We start from the raw sequence: 20,109 nt of genomic DNA on the forward strand, positions 1-20,109 counted from the left end.
GTTTTTCAGAGATAATTTTTTTCTTCTTTCCTCTCCGATCTAGTTTCATCATCATGTGACAAGCCCTTATCTAGTGTCTCTGTACTGCGTATGAAGGAGTTTAAAGCAGTTCCACCAGCAGCAGCTACAACATTAACTTGCTGCCAACACACTGATGATTCACTATCAATAATCTACTGATGTCATGTGAAGTAATATATCAGTCAGAGGGACCAAACCAGGACTTTTACTTTAGTACTTTAACTGAATTTTGCTGCTAATGCTTTTACATAAGTAGGATTTTTCATGCGGGACTTGAACATGTAATGCAGTATTTTCATAGTGATCTAATGGAACTTTCAATTACGTAAAGCATAAACGTAAACGTAAAGCACGTTATATGGTTTATACCGGCGGATTCATGAGAATCTGAGCTTTCCATCGGCGTATAGTGTTTGTATATTCATGTTTGCAGTTTCAGACATTTAGCAAATTGCTTATGCAGATCTCAAAGTGAACCGTGGGCGGGACACTGAAGCGCAACTGAAGTGCAACGGGTTAATATAACGTGTTTAACAGTGTTTATATAGCCTATAATATGAAGTGTCTGAGGGCATTGTACTCACAGTAAATTCAGTATTGTGGATACTACAATGGCAGCTGCAGCTGGTGGTGGAATAAGTAGTGGCGTTCGCCTGCAACCACAGATGCAGTGTCAGCTGCACAAACATACGACTATAGAAAAGACTGACTTCCCCCGCACACAAGTAGCTTCTTCTGGAGAGAGATTCGTCATTGGTGTGGACACCTGTCACTCAAACATGCCAGACCAATGGAGAAGCATCCGCCCACTGTGGGATGTTTGTGTCAAAATGATTCAATCGCAAAAAACAGGCTTCAAAACTTTTTCACTTCGATCGGAAAAAAAAGGTGTTTGAATGCCAAAACAAAGTCGAAAACACTCCGAACACTTTTTTTTTTTTGCTTTGATTGAAAATAATTTTCTTGATTGAAGCTATATCTTTTGTGATTGAGTAATAAAGAAACAAACGTCCTACTCATTTTATGGCTCAAAAACCAAAAATATGACTTCAATCAGAAAAATATATTTCAGTCAAATAAAAACTGAATTCAATAATGAAAACATTTCAATCAAAGAAAAAACGTGTTCGAATGCATTTGTTTTTTAGTCTCAAATATTTTTTCTATTGGGAAAACGTTTTTTTCTTTGATTGAATTTTTTTTATTATTATTTGAAGTGACCTTTTTTTTTATTTTGAAAACATTTTTTGAGATTGAGGATGCTTTTGTTTTCATCGAGTAATAAAGAAACAAATGTCCTACCCATAATATGGCTCAAATCCAAAAATATGACTTCAATCAAAAAATTTATTTTCAACCAACAAACAAAAAAAAATTCTATCAAAAGAAAAAAACGTGTTTATATGCAATTTTTGGTCCTCAATATTTTTTTGCGTTTGAACAAGAGGTTTTCTTTGATTGAAAACGTTTTTTTTGATTGAAGTGAAGTTTTTTCTGATTGAAAACATGTTTTGCGATTGGAGCACTTTTTTTTCGATTAAAGAATAAAGAAACAAATTTACCTTCATAACTTTGCACAGCGGTCCGACACTCCCATCATCAGTATAAGATCTTGGTGAAAAATAAGGCTGTGGCATTCCAGAAGGCTATCAAAATGATGCCACAGTGAATTGAGTGTTGGTTTCAGCGCTAAAGGCAGCCCAATGAAATATTAGATTGGGCAACTTTTTTTTTAATGGGCACTGTATGTACCTCATCATTTTCATGCTCCATTTATAACCCATTCAGTGAGCCTTTGTGTCCCAGACCTAGATGAATAGAGGTATTGGAAGAGACCACTCCCATCAGGACAGTGATGTTACATGATCATTTAGAACAGCTTTTTATTGATTTTGCAGCAACCTTTCCCTGTAATGGGACATTTTGCTTTGTCATAACAGAAGAAGCACATGTAATCATCAAGACATTAACAAAAGATCTTTTCTATCCTCTATTGGGACAGTGACCCAGTATTTACAATACCATGACACTGAAACTGCTCAATGAATTCAACCACTAATAATGTTATTTACACTTAAACAAAATGTACTTGTTGAAGCGTTTTCTTACATTTTTATCTCACGGTATTTTCTTGGAAACATCAATTTCATGCATAATAAGGTCTTAATTTTGTAACCAGACTGAATGTGACCGGCTTTCAGTTTAAAATTACAAAGTTTTATTTATTTATTTAATTCCATTTGGCCAATTATGCACAGATTTGGTAATGTATTCTGGCTGACTGCATGACATTTCATTTTGTGTAAGACTCTGTATTGTGATTACATCATTTAAACCATGTAGTCTAATGATGGCCTCTCCTCTAGCACCATCTTCAGGCAAAAATAAGTCACCGCTACACAAATCTGTGAACATATCCACTTATCAAACGACAAAATCCATTGTAATAGATAAATAGGGGGCTGTATCTTCTGTAGATCTCTAACAAATGAACATACACCAGCTAATGCATTTGTTTTAAGATGTAAAATAAGTATTACGTCTTCATGGAGCTGGGAGCTCACTGTGGACTTTAATCTTGTGTGATTAATCATCACACACTGTCCTAGATAGAGTGAAGTGGGAGATGCTTGATAGAGTCCTTAAGAACTTTTGAACAAATGAAGTAATAATAATAATGATTATTAAATCTGGTCTATTCTGTAAGTGCCATATGAAACTGATTTACTTACATTGTTTCAGCAACAGATTCACTTACTTAACCTATGGGGATTCTCTTGCAAAACACTATGAACAGATTAAGCTCTCATTGTGAATGAAATTACACCCTAGTCACATGTTACAGTCAATAGATTATGAAAGGTCGCCTATGCTTTATTAGAAACAGTGGAGCTCTTGTCTGAAGTTCACTTTGCCTCCACGCTTGCAAATGTCTTGATAAGCTTACGCTGAAGTTCGCTAATCTTTAAAGAACCTTTACTGAAGTACTCGCATCTGCTGGGAAAGCTGCACTGCCACATTAGTCTTCAGCGGTGTTAATTTATTTTTGTATTGTTTATGCAGGATCAGTGTAAAAGATACATTCAGAATGACTTCCACTCTGGGGAGAGTGTACCACATTGCAGTGTTCGGCTGGTATGCTTTGGTTTTGAAGAGTCTCATTGCCAAGGATGGAGAGGAGTTACCCCCAGGAATCTTTGTTTATGGAGGACCTTGGAAGTATCTCACTTTTTTGAATTTGGTGAGTACATTCCTGTACTGCTGTAGTGAAATATTAATGTTCTATAAAATCAGCTGCAGATGTAAAATACAGTTGTTGTATTATTGTACTATTCCAGGTATTACAAACGGTGTTCTTTGGTTTGGCGGCAGTAAATGATCTTCATCCTGGGAAAACAGCAGAGAAGACTCTGGGCAGATTGAAAGACTTCCTCTTCTCTGTTTTCGCCTTTCCTGTGGGCATGGTGAGAACCACTTGTGGAAAACTGTACATTTTTTATCCCAAAAAAATGTCTAATGCTTTGAATTAACTCTTGTGTTCTCTGTTTTTATTTTTAGTTTGTTGTTCTACTTTTCTGGTCAATCTTTGCCTATGACAGAGAGTTAGTGTACCCAGCGACTATTGACACCTTCATCCCTCCCTGGATAAATCATGCTGTGGTCTGTATGCTTATGATGTGCCATGATGTGTCATTTTTTTGTCAGTGTTTTATTAGAATTTAAATAATCCTGACTCTCCTACACCATTAATGAGATCCTATTTTCTCAGCACACGTTTGTCCTTCCTGTTTTACTTGGAGAAGTGCTGGTTCAGCCTCACACCTACCCACAGACTAAGAATGCGCTGGCAGCTTTAGGAGCTGTGGGTTCAGCCTATTTATCTTGGTAAGTGTTGAGTCTGTATGTACACCATAGAATCATGACACATCCTTCATCTGAAGCTGACTGAGTCTTATCTTAGTGTAGCTGAAAGGCAACTGTGTCTACATGTTGCTACTGTAACTAGTCTGGACTAGTCCGGTACATCAGGGTGCACCGGCTCACAATGCATGTAGCCTCAGGGTAACAGCTTTATTTAACCTTTCAGCTGTTTGGCTCACATACTGTACTGCATCTAAAGGCTCCTCATGATAAAACAAACCATAAAGACACCATATGTTGGGACTTTTTTTTATTATTACTCTGCTGTTTTGCCATCACAATAATCAGTGTAATCTGTGTCAAAGGGCAGAAACAGTGCCAGGGAATATTTGCATGATTCATACTTGGAGTCAAGACAGCACAAGATGATCTGATAAATACAATTATCCAGAAATCTTTTTTCTTTCCTCTCCCTCTGCAGGATTGTATGGGTGTACTTGTCAGTTGGCATTTGGGTTTATCCTCTTCTTGGGTACTTCAGTACTGCTGGTCTGGTTGGTTTCTTCTTTTTCAACATGACTGTGGTGACCTCGCTCTACCTGCTCGGGGACAAGCTCAACAGCCATTTCTGGAGTAGGTGGCATTAAGTTTTCCACCGCAGACAAACAAAGGATCATTCATTTGTCTCTAATCTGTCTCTTTGTCCATTTTAATGATCTCTCTCTCTTTTGTTTCTTTTAATCCAGGCAAGGGCACGAAAAAAATGACAGCCAAAGCAAAGTAATTGCCACATAAACAGCTCTCTGCACTGCGCCCCTGACATAAACGCTACGGTTTAATTTTACTATTCAACAAAGTGGTATTAACATTCCAAAGCTCCTGCGTAATGTATTTGAAACCTCAAAAAAGCATAATAAAGCAAATTCCACTGAAAACAGCACAGTTAAGCCTCCTGTGTCTACTGTTTAACTATTACGAATTTCTTCATTTAAGATGTGAATGCTGAATGTCATTTGAAACACATTATAAAGTCAGCAATAAAGAAGTCTGGATCCAGGTTTAGCACTACTACATTCATATTAAACACAGCTGAGTTCTTCCTAATTCATGGAATAAAGTTTGTGTTTTCCCACTGGTCACGGAAGATCTGGGAGGGCTGCTAGAATGACTCGCAAGCCAAAAAACAATACTCAACAGCCTTGATTTGATACCATCACAAGTCCTTGGTGATCTCCAGGAACAGTTGTGTGTTTGTGCCCACCATCAGTTTAGATGAGTTAATTTTCTTCTATTTTTTAAAGTAGATCACCCCCCTCGCAGGTCTCTGTAGCCTTTCAGATGCTGGAGGTAGTTGGGATCTGCATCCACCAATCCAACTGAGAGGATCCTTGCCAATAAATGCACATCTTCTTCACTCAGGTCCTTCTGCTGAAGAGATGACAGTCAGATGTTTAACTGAATTATAACTCCAAAAGGAAGACATGCTGTCCTTGAAAAAAATATCACAATATGTCAAAGTCGGAAAATGTAAAATGATGTTTAGCTTTCCAGCAGTTCTTGAACATGTCATGTACGATATTACATGAAAATCTTTTAATTCTGCGTGTCTCATTGAAACATTTGCCTCAAATAAATTGTTTGCTTTAACCTGATTTCATAAATAACAAAAAATTCTGCGCTCTTTGCTCAACCTGAGAATTTACAACTGACTCATCTGTGACTAAGAGTCATATGACAAAAATTCAGGGCTTCTTTAACTGAAGAAGGTTGTGTTTACAAAGAGCAGATAGAAGACAAGTATGGAAACAAATCAAAAATGTAAAAAGTGAATTATATGTTGCATGTAAAGGCTCCATTTTTTCTGAGTATATGTAATATCTATGGGCGCTTAGAAAAATGCTGTCTGTTGATTGCAGGATTTTTCCATTTTTGTAAAATAAATAATCAAAAACATATATTTTTTGCTTTTTCTATGTTGTGCTGTTTCCATAGAGGTACAGGATTTTATATTACAGTAAAAAAAAAAAAAAAAAGGGTTCACAGTGAGAAAAAATGTGTCCCGAAAACACCCAGAAACAAGGTTCAAGAGGTTAAAGGCATTAGAGGAGATTTAATTTCCTACGACTTTGAATGTAGCATGCGCATGCGCACATACAACCTGTCCCTCACCCCCCTCTAACCTCCCCCTCTTAACATTTACGAAGAAACGCCCCCCTCCAGAAACTTGCGTAGCACTCGTGAAGTTGTCTTTTACGGCTGGGTCCCCCTGGATCTTTATCTGCCATTATGTAAAAAAAGATGAGCAAAACAAGTCGCCAGCTAACTACGAAGCTATACCAAAGCAACACATACAGAAAACACGTAAGTCCAAGGCGTACGTAATCTACGTAACTAAGCCTGAGCCGGAAGATTTTTGATTGACAGTAAAGGGAGCAAACCAAACGCCTCGGTCCGAGCACATTGATTGGTTGATGTTTTTCAGGTCCTGCCATGTCCACAGTTATTTTTTTTTTTTTATTATTCTTTTAGAGACCATACATACAAGTCCACTAAAGGTCAGTATATTCATTTTATGTGAATCAGACAAATTAAACAAAAAAAAAATCCTCCATAATGCCTTTAATTTTGAATAAATACTTACCTTCTTGTTGTTCGCAGAGGACTCAGGAAGTTGGGACTTTGAAGTTTTACTCCCCTGTCAACAACAATAAGCATTTCAGAGAATTGTACTTTGTGTCCTATTTTCTCACACTGGCATCTTCCTCCAACACCTGCCGTGCAGTTTTTATTGGTTTCTGTCTTGTTAACATGTAAACAATCCAAATAATATTTGAAAACTGAAAATCTTGCATGCTGCTCATGTGAAACATTGCAAATGGCCACTCACCTCTTTCAGTCCTTTTGAAAAGCACATTATGACAAAGAGGAGGCCCACAACGGTCTGAAAGCACACACACAAAAAAACAGTTAATGTTGCATAAGTCTTCAGCACAGAGACATTAAAATAAAGCATAAAAAGCTGTTCACTTACTCCCAGCAACTGCAACATGTTTGCTTCTTTTAGCTCTGTCCTGCTTGTGCTCTGATTTGTAACTTAATGTGAGTTAAATAGGTTTCTCCTCCTCTGAGACATCAGACACACTGCGTAAATCACAGGTGGAAAACACCCATGAAGAACCAGCACTACAGGACACACCGCATTGTTAAGTAGCACCTCGACTCACAGTCACCTGAAAGATGTTAATCATGGGACAAAAGTTACGCAAATGTCTGCGTAAAAATAGGCTGTTGACTTCTAACACTGCTTTTCAGCGTTCAGTGTCAGAATTCTTCCTCTTCATTGTCACCTGCAGAAATAACAGACAGATAATTACAGCTGTCATGTGTGTTTTCAAATTTTCAAGCAGTCATGAGATACTCTTGGAATACGTCAAACAAACCACCACCTTTATCATCTTTGCATTTGAATTCCACTTACACCCAAGATGTGTCATACGTTGTTTGCAGATTTTGACTTGTTCCAATGTTGGAAGTAGTAATTTGTTGAGGTTTAAATGTTTTATTTAGCATTACCAATGACTATGCGTATTTCTACTGTATAAACTGTGACATTACTCACAATGTGGACTTAAATTTGCTTCCACAGTCGCATTATGGGGACATAAACAAAGTCCTTGTAGCATACATCATTAATTGTAATTTGAAAATATATTTTAAAGTTAGAATAAGCTTAGGTTTCAATAAGGGTTAATGATTGGCAAGTAGTAGTTATTGCTAGAGTCTGAGGAAGTCTCCAGGAAATTAATGTGAATCAGTGTATTGTCCTCTTAAGTTTAAATACATATTTGTGTGTGTGTGTGTGTGTGTGTGTGTGTGTGTGTGTGTGTGTGTGTGTGTGTGTGTGTACTTGTTTCTGCTATACCGGTGGGGACTTTGACCTGACTATTTGCTATAAAGGTGGGGACTTGTCTTACGGTGGGGACCTAAAATGAGGTCCCCACGGGTGGCAACACCGTTTTCTTGGCCATATTGTTGTTAATAAAAAATGTAAAAGTGCAAAAACGTTTGTTTAGGGTTAGGCATTGATTTGGTGATGGTTAAGGTTAGGGTTAGGAGTTAGATATGAATGGGAGTCAATGGTAAGTCCCCACCGGTATAAAAAAACAAACGTGTGTGTGTGTGTGTGTGTGTGTGTGTGTGTGTGTGTGTGTGTGTGTGTGTGTGTGTGTGTGTGTGTGTGATTTAACCAATATATTCATCATTCCTAACTGACATGACTTCACCCTTTGTGGTGGCTGTTTGCTCCAGGTTTATGAGAAATGTTATCAAGCACAAGGGTCTGAATGTAATGTAAGAAAATTTACTCATTTATCAACCTATGTTATTGGGGTTTTTTTGTATATCTTATGGTGCATTATATTTTGATTCTGCTAAATTCATCTGACACCAGCAGTTCCTTTGAAGATTGTATAACGAGACTGTAAAGCTCAGCACAGTGGTGTAATCTTCCCAATGCTATGTTTCAATGTAGCTCCACCAGTTAAACTCTGTAAAACTAGAACAAGCCCTGGCCCTGATAATACTGGCTGTGAAATGCTGATTTATTGTGCGAAACAACTTATCCCCCATTTGTAGTTACGTACTGTAGAAACAATGTACAGTTTAGCTTCAGTCTGTGAATGACTACCTGTCAGAACTGCTGATGTCTTTAGTTATGAAATCAGTTGAAAATTTTAGCAAAAGGAAATACTGCAGAGGACTGGAAACCCTCTGAATGTAGCATGCAGGTTTGTATTTGGTGTCAGCAGGTTCAGAAGTCATTTGTTGACTTTTTATCTGCTTTTAACATCACCTGGCATCTCATTGTCTCAAATCCAGTTCTGTTAGTTGAATCTTTCACTTCTTCCGTAATCTGATCCTTTACGTAATTGAAAGTTCCATTAGATCACTATGAAAATACTGCATTACATGTTCAAGTCCCGCATGAAAAATCCTACTTATGTAAAAGCATTAGCAGCAAAATTCAGTTAAAGTACTAAAGTAAAAGTCCTGGTTTGGTCCCTCTGACTGATATATTACTTCACATGACATCAGTAGATTATTGATAGTGAATCATCAGTGTGTTGGCAGCAAGTTAATGTTGTAGCTGCTGCTGGTGGAACTGCTTTAAACTCCTTCATACGCAGTACAGAGACACTAGATAAGGGCTTGTCACATGATGATGAAACTAGATCGGAGAGGAAAGAAGAAAAAAATTATCTCTGAAAAACAAATTTGTTTCATTTTTATGACTTTTTCTCTGATCTCTTGATGAAATGTCAATTATTTTCAAGACAATATGTTCAAGAAAAATGACAAAAGCCAAGGGCATGTGCATTGATTCTGATGTTGCTGACAGCACATTGATTGATGGTCAGGAATCCGTGGTAGAAATTGTACAATCCAGTAAGGTGGTATAACAGACAATAATTTAACCTTTGACAGTGACATAAATGTGATAAAAGAGAGAACTCAGCAGTGTACGTTGTGTTTGGGAAAGCTTCACGTGGACTTTTTCTGAATCAGTCGTGATGTTTCTATTTATTTGTTGGTATTCTCCTAATGTCTATATCCAAAGATTCAGAACTTTTTTCTCCCCTTTCTCTCTATGACTATAAAGCTCTTTGTGGCAGGGAAATGCGGAAATATTACTTTTAGAGGGGTGTTTTGTCTCTCTGCTAGAGTTTAGAAACTACTGAAGACATAACAGAGACAGTCTGACATGTTTTAAAGCCATCATCACTGACTGCTTGGCAGGGAATCCAAAGGTGACTTTGGATTGTTGGGTTTTCTGTTCTATGGTTACATTTCGTAAGACCTTCATTTTACTGTGTGAGGTGCTATTAGATGACATATGTTGGGAATTGGGGCTGCACAGTAGCTTGGTGGTTAGCATTGTCACCTCACAGCTAGAAGACGCCTGGTTCGTGTCCCAACCTGGGATCTTTCAGTGTGGAGTTTTCTCTAGGTTCTCTGGCTTACTCCCACAGTCCAAAAACATGCTGAGGTTAATTAGTCATTCTAAATTGTCCACAAGTGTGAATGTGAGTGTGATTGTTTGTCTCTATGTGTAGCCCTATGATAAGACTGGGGACCTGTCCAGGGTGTCTCCAACCTTTTAACTAAGTCAGCTGGGTGGACTCCAGCCCCTCCATGACACTAATAAGCAGGGCCGGCCCTAGGACTTTGGTGGCCCCAAGCAAGATTTTTTTTGTGGCCCCAAAACATGCACAGGGCAACTACCAAATCACGTGCACAGCTTGTAATTGGGTTAAAATACACATGCACATGATTAACAGCAGATATTCAGCCCACTCCTGAACTTCCTTTTTGGAGCCATGATGCCATCTCTAGTGCTACTGCTTTTCCATCTGTGGCTTCTCCAGACCAGTGTAATCGATCAAGTTTGAAACGGTGCCGTGGTGTCACAGTAGCCTAACTTACGCATGAAGCATGGAGTCACCAACTGACTGCTGGTTTATTTTGTCTTTCCTGTATTTTTCCCGTATAGTTTTCTAATAAGCCAGTTTAAATTGATATGTTACCATGATGATTTATGTTTTATTGGAATAAAGACAGGCATGGGCGTAACCACTATCTCAGAAGTGAGGGGGACAAATTTTTCAGAGCGATTTATCATTCTCTTACATTTAATTGCACCGTCCTTAGTGGCTAAAGAACCACATAATCCCTAACAGCCACAGTACAATACCAGGGGAGCAACTAGGCTAGTTCTTTAAACTATAAAGTATAAAACTTTAAACTATAAAATCTAAAGTTTTAGTGGCCAAACTCTAGTTGAGTTGACAACAATGTCCCTTCAACATCTACTGGACGAGTAGCCAAAGGTGCCAAACACTGAACATGAAATGATCAGTACTGCCTGGTTTTTCCCTGCAATAGATATCTTATTTTCAGGAAGTTATAATCTCTCCTTACCTGTAAAGACCCGACATCCTTGTCCCTGCTGCTGGCCTCTGATCCATCTCCTCCCTGACTCTGCTCTTTCTGTTATGGCAATAAACATTAAAAAATGTGGTAAGAAAAATTCTGAAATAGCATTAGGAAGAGTAAAAATTGCAGTAGAATTTAACCTCAAAATCACTTTAACCCATAGATACATATTTTTTTTCACTTCTGCAGACCCTGCATGGTCAACATTACTGCTGGCCGCCGCCTCTGGTCCATCTCCTGCCTGACTCTGCTCTTTCTTACGGAAATAATCATTAAAAAAATCTGACAATCAAAATTCTGAGATAGAATTAGAAAGAGAAGGAGTAAAAAATAGTTGTAAATTTATACCATAGATAGCCTATTCTTTTATCTCCTCCCTGACTCTCCTCTTTTGGGACCAAAAGACTTAAATACATGGAGAGCAATTGTGAGCACATCTTCTGCCCAGAAATGAAAGAGGACTGGGTTTATTCCAAGAATAAACTCATTAGCAAGTAATATAACAGAGGCAAACACATTTAAATTATTGTTAACTAGCTTAACATATTGATATATGGCCACGTTTTACTTTGTCATCATTTAGCTAACAAGCCCAACATTGTTTGCATCCAACAAGGTCACACAACTTACACGGTTTGGGAAAAAAATGTGTAAAGTTTTTTGCTTTTTGCTGGCTCTGGCTGGTTTGCTAAACATTACTCCAGACGCACGTTCAGCACTGCTCAGCACAGCAGCACGTCTCCAGTGGAACACCTGCGTTAGCATGCGCTCATGGTGCATTCAAAGACGGCTCGGAAAAACACGTTACTGGATGCTAATAACGGGTTTAGCTGTTGTAACGGCTGAAAAAAGTGCGGGGGACACGTCCCACGCGTACCCCGCGTCCGTTACGCCCATGAAGACAGGGACAAAATGCGAATCACACACTTATTGTGGTGTGGCCCCCTCTAGTGGATGTGGCTATAAACAACAGCATAGAGTGTTTACGCCAGCGGCCGGCCCTGTCTCTTCCTATTCCTTGTCAATTGTGGGCTTTGTGTATTTACTGTCTTTTAATGATAAAAAATCAAATGGGTGACTACTCCACACCACCTTTGCTCTTCCTGTTTTCATCTTTCAAACCATAGACATATATGTTTCAAACACCTCTGACCGTGTGCACGGACGTGTTACGTCACGGTGAGTCTGCAACAAAACAAACAAAAACAAACAAAAAAGAGCTGCCAATGGAGGCGGCCCAGGAACAGCGGCAGCAGCAGAATGATCAATCCAGTGCCATGACTGAACACCGGCCCTCGCAGCCCAAACATCAGACCGAGCCACCGGGAATTGTCCCGGTCCTCCCGATCAGCCACTCCTGGCCTGGGCTTGAGAAAGGCCTGTAATTTCTAAATATTGAAAATAAGGCTCAGGTGATGCACAGAAGACCAGCAGGTGGGCTGGTCAGTCTGTTCATCTGGATAAAACTGATGGAGCAGATGGAGGTGGTGTCATTACAGGAGTTTCAAATCAGCCTCCAAGTTTGCAGGTTGAATTAAAAATAAACTTAAAGACACCACCAACTCGTTTACTAGACAAAGCAACATTTATACTCTGTAGTGGGGAGACTTTCATTAAAATATCTTTTTGAAAATACCTATTTCAAATAAACCAGTCATGTGCTGACTAAGCTGAAGAAACAAATCATTTGTCAGTTAAGCATCAACAGACATCGATCACGTTTTTGTTCCACAGACTGCTTGGTGATTTATGTGCTGCAGTGGTAGGTCAATGGCATTGTTCAGTTCAAAGATCAGACAGAGTCTTAAACAGTGGCGGCTGGTGATAAAATATGCTGGGGGGGCGCACTAGCAGACGGGCATTACAAGACAACAAAACAATTACTTGAACATCAATTTTGCTCTCCTCTCCTTCAGGCCAGCAAATTTATCAATGACTTTCTGATTGAAATCTGTCATTTCACAAACAAGTCTCTTTTCCATGGAGAGCATGGCCAAGGCATTCAGCCTTTCCTGGGTCATGGTGTTTCTGAGAAAAGTTTTCACTCTTTTCAAGGTTGAGAAACACCTCTCTGCTTCAGCTGTGGTCATGGCTGTGGTGATCGGGATCCTTCAAAGATTGACAGTTTCTGAAAAGACAACTTCAAGATTGTTCTCCATAAACAGCTGGAATAGGTCCAGTGCACCACAGCAGGCTCTGAACTCTACTTTGCTGGAGATGAGACCGGGTTCTGTCTTCAGCTTGCTTCCATTCAGCATCGGGTAGGCCTTCAAAGTGCGTTGCAGTGCCTCTTCAGGAAATGACCCGTAATGTTCTTCAAACCTGTCCCCCTGCAACGAGGTTGCACGGACGAGATGGTCGGTGAAGGAGAAGCGCTCCTTGGTGTGTCCCAGAATGGTCTTGCAGATCTACAGAGAGAAGGATACAAAAACATATAGAGACAAAATAGATATGAAATGAATATACTTTTGTTGACACCGTTACCCTCTGTTGCTGCATGGTTTTGGAAAAATATCTTGCTATTATTGACTACTGCAATTGTGACGTGATTTTTAATATTTTTGAATAATTTTCATTAAACGGATTGTGATTAGATGATCTCTGCAACATGACAATGACATATTTAAACGCCATATTTCAAAACACATTTCTCCTCTAACAAACAATACAACCTCCAATGAAACATAGACTAATGAGATTTCTACAACATAAACTCACCTCTTCTGCAACCCTTTGACGATCCTCTGAACTGAGTGCCCGACGCCTCTTTGCTGTCGGAGAATGTACATGCACTCTCATTTGTCAGGCGCCCCTCGCTATTGAAACGTGTAAAACAACCCCGAAAAACCTCCCCAATATGGAATGGAAAGGCTTAAAAAATAAAAATGAGACCCACTGTATGAGTGAACACTGTGCAGATGTGTTAATTACTTTAAATACGTATTTATGTTTACTGTATCAATACCTTTTTCACAAAATCTTGATGGGGGCGGCGCCCGAGCGCCCTAAGCGGCTAGCCCGCTAGCTAACTTAGCCGCTTAGCGAGCTAACGCGTCTGGACCAACTGCTCAAACACGACAAAACACAACTCTTCACAAGTCGCTGACTTAACATACAACAAAACAATGCTACTGGTTAAAAGTATTTATCTTCTTACCGTGTTTTACTCCAAAAACAAGGTCATCAGCAGCCAGAGATGTAGACAGAAGATTAGATAGGCTAGCGCGCTGTCTTCTATACATATCCATGGCCTGACCACTTACGTCTCCATTACCCACAATTCCAAGGGGCAGCCTCAGACGAAACTAATCCGGCCGCTCACACGAAAACTAAGGCAAATAAAAATGTCAAACCACCGTGGGGTGGTCAGGTTTTCCTGGGAGATTGTGTCACACATGGAAATGCCTCCAAACAATTAGAGGACACCATGAGTGAGACCAACATCCGGTCAGTTGACTATAAATACAGCTGGAATGTTTTGTGCAAATGTGAGACGGGTTTGACCTCTACCGTAGCCACTGAGAAAAAAGAAAGACAAAAAGATCTAGTGGGACTCTTCATGTCAAATGAATTGTCTAAGACTGGCAACTCCGTTAACACCACGGAGATGTAGGTGGCTACTGTAAAGTCAAATCTATGCCTCACAATTTTCTTAAAATTGTATTTTTTTATATATATATTTACATCCAGCAGTTCTGACTGTTTCTCAAATGGAGCTCAATCACTGTTTGAAAATGCTTCATGAAATCACCACAATAACAGCCTTTTCTATTCCTACACTTTTTTGGATCTCATCACACATCACTCACACTTTTGGAAGCACATCAATTTTGATGATTCTGTCCGTGACGGTGGATCACACGCTGACACTTCAGCTCCAGCATCTTCCACAGTCCCTTGTCCTGCCTTCAACAGCTCCACTCGTGTTTGTCATTACCCATTAACGTACGCCGGCCCGTGGGTGGGCCGCTTTGATATCGGCATAAGCATTTTTAAAAATACAACTACACTGCAAACGCGATTATACAAACACTATACACACATAGAAAGCTGAGATTCTCATGAATCCGCCGGTATAAACCACTTTCAGATGTGATTACCACGGCAGGTAATATAAACACATTTGTCCAACAAACAACAAATCATGTAAAGGTGTACAGCTCACCTTTGGACGCTCGTTTCTGGTCAAAAAAGAAGATAATCCACAAAAACCGGCCAGAACCCAAGCTGAACCATCCAGAGAAAACAATCCAGTATAATACTTTGTCCAAAACATGCCTCGAAATAAGTAAAAAATCCAGAAATCAATCGGCTCCGTGCGCCTGCACGCGGCGCGTGGTGGCGCTGTGCGTTTCATATTCACTGCATTTTTGTAAATAAGTTGATCAAACATGCTAAAATTTCCTTCGTTCGGCATTCAAAATGGATACTGAGGGCTTCTCTTCCGCTTCAAACCGAACTTCAACCAATCAAGTGACTCTGTTCCGCCTTCCACGGCGAAACAGCCAACCGTGACCCAGACTGACAGATTTGGATTACATCACTGACTGACGTACTTCTCAGCAAATCACGTCGGAAGAAACGTTAGATTGACAGGCCTGGTAGCCAATGAGCTTCCTGAATGGCTTGAATATAAATCCCGCCTCTGCTACCGGGTTTATATCATTTCTCAAACGTGTGCTCCCGGCTCCACCTGCTGTCTCTATCTGTTACTCTCAATGTGTGTGTCTGATCGACACTGAAGCCTATCTGAAGTGATTTTTTGAGTTCTTTATGAGTTTTTGGAGTGAAAATAATGTGAAAACGGGCTGAAAACGAACAGATACCATTGTGCAGAGGGTATACATAGGGTGTCCAAAATTGACAGGGGTGGGGCATATCAGTACAAATACATGTGTGAAACACTCATTTCTTGTAGTACTGCTCTGAAATTTTGACCTGAACTATGTAATACCCCAGGCTTTTGCAATATTGTGTTTTCAAGCTCTCACAGTGCTGCCACACTGATTTTCAGGTGTTTTATTAGGGAAAAAATGTAGGCGAGAAAAAAAATTCATCCTAATTCAGTGTGTGCCAACATGAAATACTCTGTGCCAGTAGCACCTAGAGTAATTCTGACTGCACTGGGTGAAAATTCAGGTTGTCTGCTTTCAAATGAGACCCCAACCATGCATGTACTCCAAACAGTTCAAGAACAGCATTCAATTTACTTTCTGTACATCTTCAGTAGAAATTTCGGGCGGAAATTGCCTGTACTTTAAAGTGTGCAGGGTGCAAGGGTGCAGATTTACTTTTGTTACAGTGCAAACGATCTGCTGATGGATCATTTTCACTGGAACAAAAGTTAAATCAGTGGAATAAATGCAGCTCCAAACACGTGGAAACATGAAGTCAAATGCCCCAGATTTCAAGAATGCATTCGTACAGGAGGACGCCATCTACAGGACGTAGTTTTTCAAAAATGAAAATTCCATCATTGTTTCTTAAATGGCATGTTTTAAGGTTTCAATTACTTTGAATAAAATATTTTTTCTTCCATCACTCTTGGTTTTATTGGATTGTTAAAAGGTTCCTGTTTTTTGTGTCACCCTGTATATCCAAATGAGTTCAGTGTATTTACATTTTATAGAAGATTTGATTTCTTAATCTCAATACTGCAGGGTCTGACCCTAAATATTATAATGTAAATTTAAATAATATTTAGTGCAGAGTCATAAACTTTAATCAGCTAAACTTACATAACAAATATCATTGCACGATCGTAACCTGAACATTCACGTTATTGAGGTAAATTTGCATAAATCATGATATTCTTAACTGGAATATTTCTGACAATCTTTCTGTATTGTGCTGATAAACAACAATAACCCGACTTTCAGATCATATTCATTGTCTGTCATCGTGAGATTAAATTCCTCCACATTCTGGAACTTTGACTGCGGCAGCTGTAGGAATAAATAAAAAAAAAATCTGTTCATTTCCACATTATGCACATTTATTCTTAATATCTCCGACTGAATGGTAGCTGTCAGTAAAAACAAAGTCATCTGCTGGACTGCATCCCAAAATGAAACATGGACTGAATTTAACACCCATGGATCCGTGGCAACGCTAAAGTTTCTGCTTCTTACCAAAGTTCACAACACAAGTAAAGATTTTTTCATGTAAAACTTCAGGGATGACTGCTAACCAAAAGTATTCTGATCAGTACTTCATGATCAATATCAGGACAGATGTTACAACTCCAGCTGTTCCACTAGACTGCAGTTATTCACAGAGAAATTAAAACGTCACATTCCTCATAAAAACTAAATGGGACTTTTATTAAATAAAGTGTGGGTGAAAAAACAGTGTCATTAAATGAGGAGATGTGAGACTTCCACAGCATGGATCACCATCAACTGGATCTGCTGTCGATTCAGAGCTGAATGTCAGAATGAACTGAGATAGAAAAGCTGCTTTGAGCTGCAATATTACGGTTTGACAACTCAACGCCATCACACTTTTCATCTGCTTGTTTTGCTCCAACATGCCGTGAAGTTCAGTTTTTACCCGAATCAATACAGAGATTCTATTTCCAACCAAGACTGGAGTAAAAATTAGAACGTTATGAGGTTATTAATGCAACTAAATCCTGTCAGATGGAAGGATTTACTTCTAAGCTCTAGTTCAAGTTTCAGTTGGACCACATTGCATTCACAAAGAAAAACAGCGATACCTTCATAGCAACATTTAATAAACCTAAAGCTTCCCTGATGGCTCATTGCTGGAGTTTGTTCCTGAGCATCTGAACCTTAAATCCAGTCAGAGGATCATCTTCAGTCAGAGAACTTCAAGACCTTCCATCAGCTGGACCAGATGTGGCATCACCTCCCTCTGAACATCTGGATGACAGGAGAAAAGACAGATATCAAACACAGATCACACAAATACAATTTATTCACTTTCATCATTTTATAAAAGTAGCATGAACTTTATTAAAACTGGACAACATCAGTAATGAAAGTAAATGTTTCTATCTCAAGGATGAAGCAGTGTATAGATAAGGGATGGATGGATTCATTTTTCTTAGTCTGTCTGTGAGTATGGAAGTCTCCATTCCACCAGAGGGAGCCAAATGGTATTTATTCAGACTGACTAGTGTTTTGTTTTACGACAACAGGGAAAAAGGGCCATCAGATAAGAGTTAGGTCGGAAAACTTCCAGATCATTATTGTGATATCAGAATTACATAACATGAGCAAAGCATCAGCCAAATGCAATTTCTGACAAGATTATTGTGAAAAAAAAAATCTGTTTCAGTTTCAAGATTTTTTCTCTAATCTTTGTTTTTTGTTTAAATATTAGATCACTGAACATTTACTGCAATGAAAGTGTGTGAGAAGTTTAGAGAGAAATATCCATGTGAAATAAGCCAAAAAGGTTCGACACTACTGGTTTAATCTTTAATGATGTTTTGTATTTTAAAATCTTTATATCAGTAGTAACTGAATTACAGTAATTTCCAAGTCACGTCTCTGTACTGTCCTCAGGGTCAATCTGCTCCTTTCCACTCTGTTCTTGTGAGCCTGTTACACACTGATGAAATATCAATTATTTTCAAGACAATCTTTTCAAGATAAATGACAAAAGCCAAGGATGGATGAATTTATTCTTGGTCTGTCTGTGAGTATGAGTCTCCACTCCACCAGATGGAGCCAAATGACATTTATTCAGACTGACTAGTGCTGTTTTGTTCATTGACAACAGGGAAATAAGCGCTAGCAGATAAGGACTAAATCTGATAAGTTCTAGGTCCTTCTAGTGAAAACAGAATTACATAACATGAGCAATACGTCAGCGGAATAGAGTTTCTGATAATAATATTGAGACGTTCATAAATGTTTGTATTGTGGAGATTGGAGAAAAGGAGACGAAAATTGCAGGAGTCTCGATAACTTTTATTTTAGCTCCACTTATCAGCTCTCGTGCACAACAACAGGGACACAACAACTTCCTCCCGCCTAAACCCAGAGCTCCAAAAACCCTGTTTTTCATCCCTTCAAAATAATACTGTACTTTATGTTTGAGACCTAAATCTAATGTGCACCACAGTATAATTTTAAAGATACATCTAATAAAACCTTTAGAAATAATAATTGGGCTAAAAAAAATGTGAAAAAGTTAACATTAGTCACTTTGCATTATGACAACTTCTAATGAAAACAACCAGCAAACCACATTGAAGAGAATTAGTCTTCTTTGCGCAATCAATGGTTTATTATTATTTATCACTTATTTAATTTTTTTTTACCATCAGTACATATTTTTAGGTAAATGTTTCGTTTTAGATGTTCTGTGCTTGATTACCAAGAACATAAATCTGAACAGAAGTTTTTTTATAAATAATTTAAGTTGCTCTGATGTTAAATAGAGGGTAGGAGACTTGAAACTTTCTATTCTTCTATTATGTTTTCTCAACTTGAATTTAAATTTAAATCAACTAATGTGGAAATTTGAGTTGAAATTAAACATAATAATGGTTAGATGTAATTACCAACATTATTATGTAAACCCAACTCAACAAATTTAAAGGTTTGTCTAAATTAGAAAATCACATTTATCTTATAACAATTAGGAACAGGTAGCTTGAATTTCTTTTAAATAGTGCATAGATAGATAGATAGATAGATAGATAGATAGATAGATAGATAGATAGATAGATAGATAGATAGATAGATCGATCGATAGATAGATAGATAGATAGATAGATAGATAGATAGATAGATAGATAGATAGATAGATAGATAGATAGATATTTGTAATAACAGTGTTATGTGTTGTTCATTTTATATCTTAATTAGTATGTTGCGAAATAAAGTAACACTGTAACTGTTTCACGTTCACCTTTGTAAATGAAATTACACACAAACCTATGTGTGTTTACAGAAAGGCGCTTTATTGAATGAAAAAGCAAAGTTAGAAGGACAGGGTATGACATGTGTGTGTACTTTTTTTTTTTTTTTACACACAAACTATGCGTACATACACACTGTACAGTATAGTACTGCAGAGACACGCATGCGTGCGCGCCCCATCTAGAACATTTCAGCAGCTTCGCGACATTTCACCTCCATCACGTAAAGTTTGTGTAAACGCCACCAGACTTCCGGTTAAATGAGCAAACTTTCAAATTAAACTTCACCAGTGTTACACATCTGCTACACTATACATACACTGCACGTCTCTCGGGAA

General features: G+C 38.5%; 1 protein-coding gene and 1 long non-coding RNA gene across 2 annotated transcripts in view; one reads left to right on the forward strand and one right to left on the reverse strand.

Annotated features, from left to right (window-relative positions):
• LOC110972523 (androgen-dependent TFPI-regulating protein-like) overlaps window positions 1-4,717 on the forward strand; it is a 4,935-nt gene extending 218 nt beyond the window's left edge. Inside the window, exons 2-7 of the mRNA XM_051960122.1 lie at window positions 3,085-3,262; window positions 3,360-3,485; window positions 3,580-3,681; window positions 3,791-3,906; window positions 4,364-4,515; window positions 4,629-4,717. Coding sequence (XP_051816082.1) covers window positions 3,085-3,262; window positions 3,360-3,485; window positions 3,580-3,681; window positions 3,791-3,906; window positions 4,364-4,515; window positions 4,629-4,666 — 712 coding nt within the window. The 3' untranslated portion in view covers window positions 4,667-4,717. The remainder of the gene's footprint in view (window positions 1-3,084; window positions 3,263-3,359; window positions 3,486-3,579; window positions 3,682-3,790; window positions 3,907-4,363; window positions 4,516-4,628) is intronic.
• A 7,824-nt stretch (window positions 4,718-12,541) lies between these two features.
• LOC127537610 (uncharacterized) lies at window positions 12,542-14,283 on the reverse strand. Its single transcript, XR_007947333.1, has 2 exons — window positions 13,594-14,283; window positions 12,542-13,283 (listed from the first exon to the last, which is right to left on the reverse strand). It is a non-coding gene; the product is annotated as an uncharacterized LOC127537610 (long non-coding RNA).
• Window positions 14,284-20,109: the final 5,826 nt, after the last annotated feature.

The sequence above is a fragment of the Acanthochromis polyacanthus genome, chromosome 15 (assembly GCF_021347895.1).
Source record: "Acanthochromis polyacanthus isolate Apoly-LR-REF ecotype Palm Island chromosome 15, KAUST_Apoly_ChrSc, whole genome shotgun sequence".
Lineage (NCBI taxonomy): Eukaryota > Metazoa > Chordata > Actinopteri > Pomacentridae > Acanthochromis > Acanthochromis polyacanthus.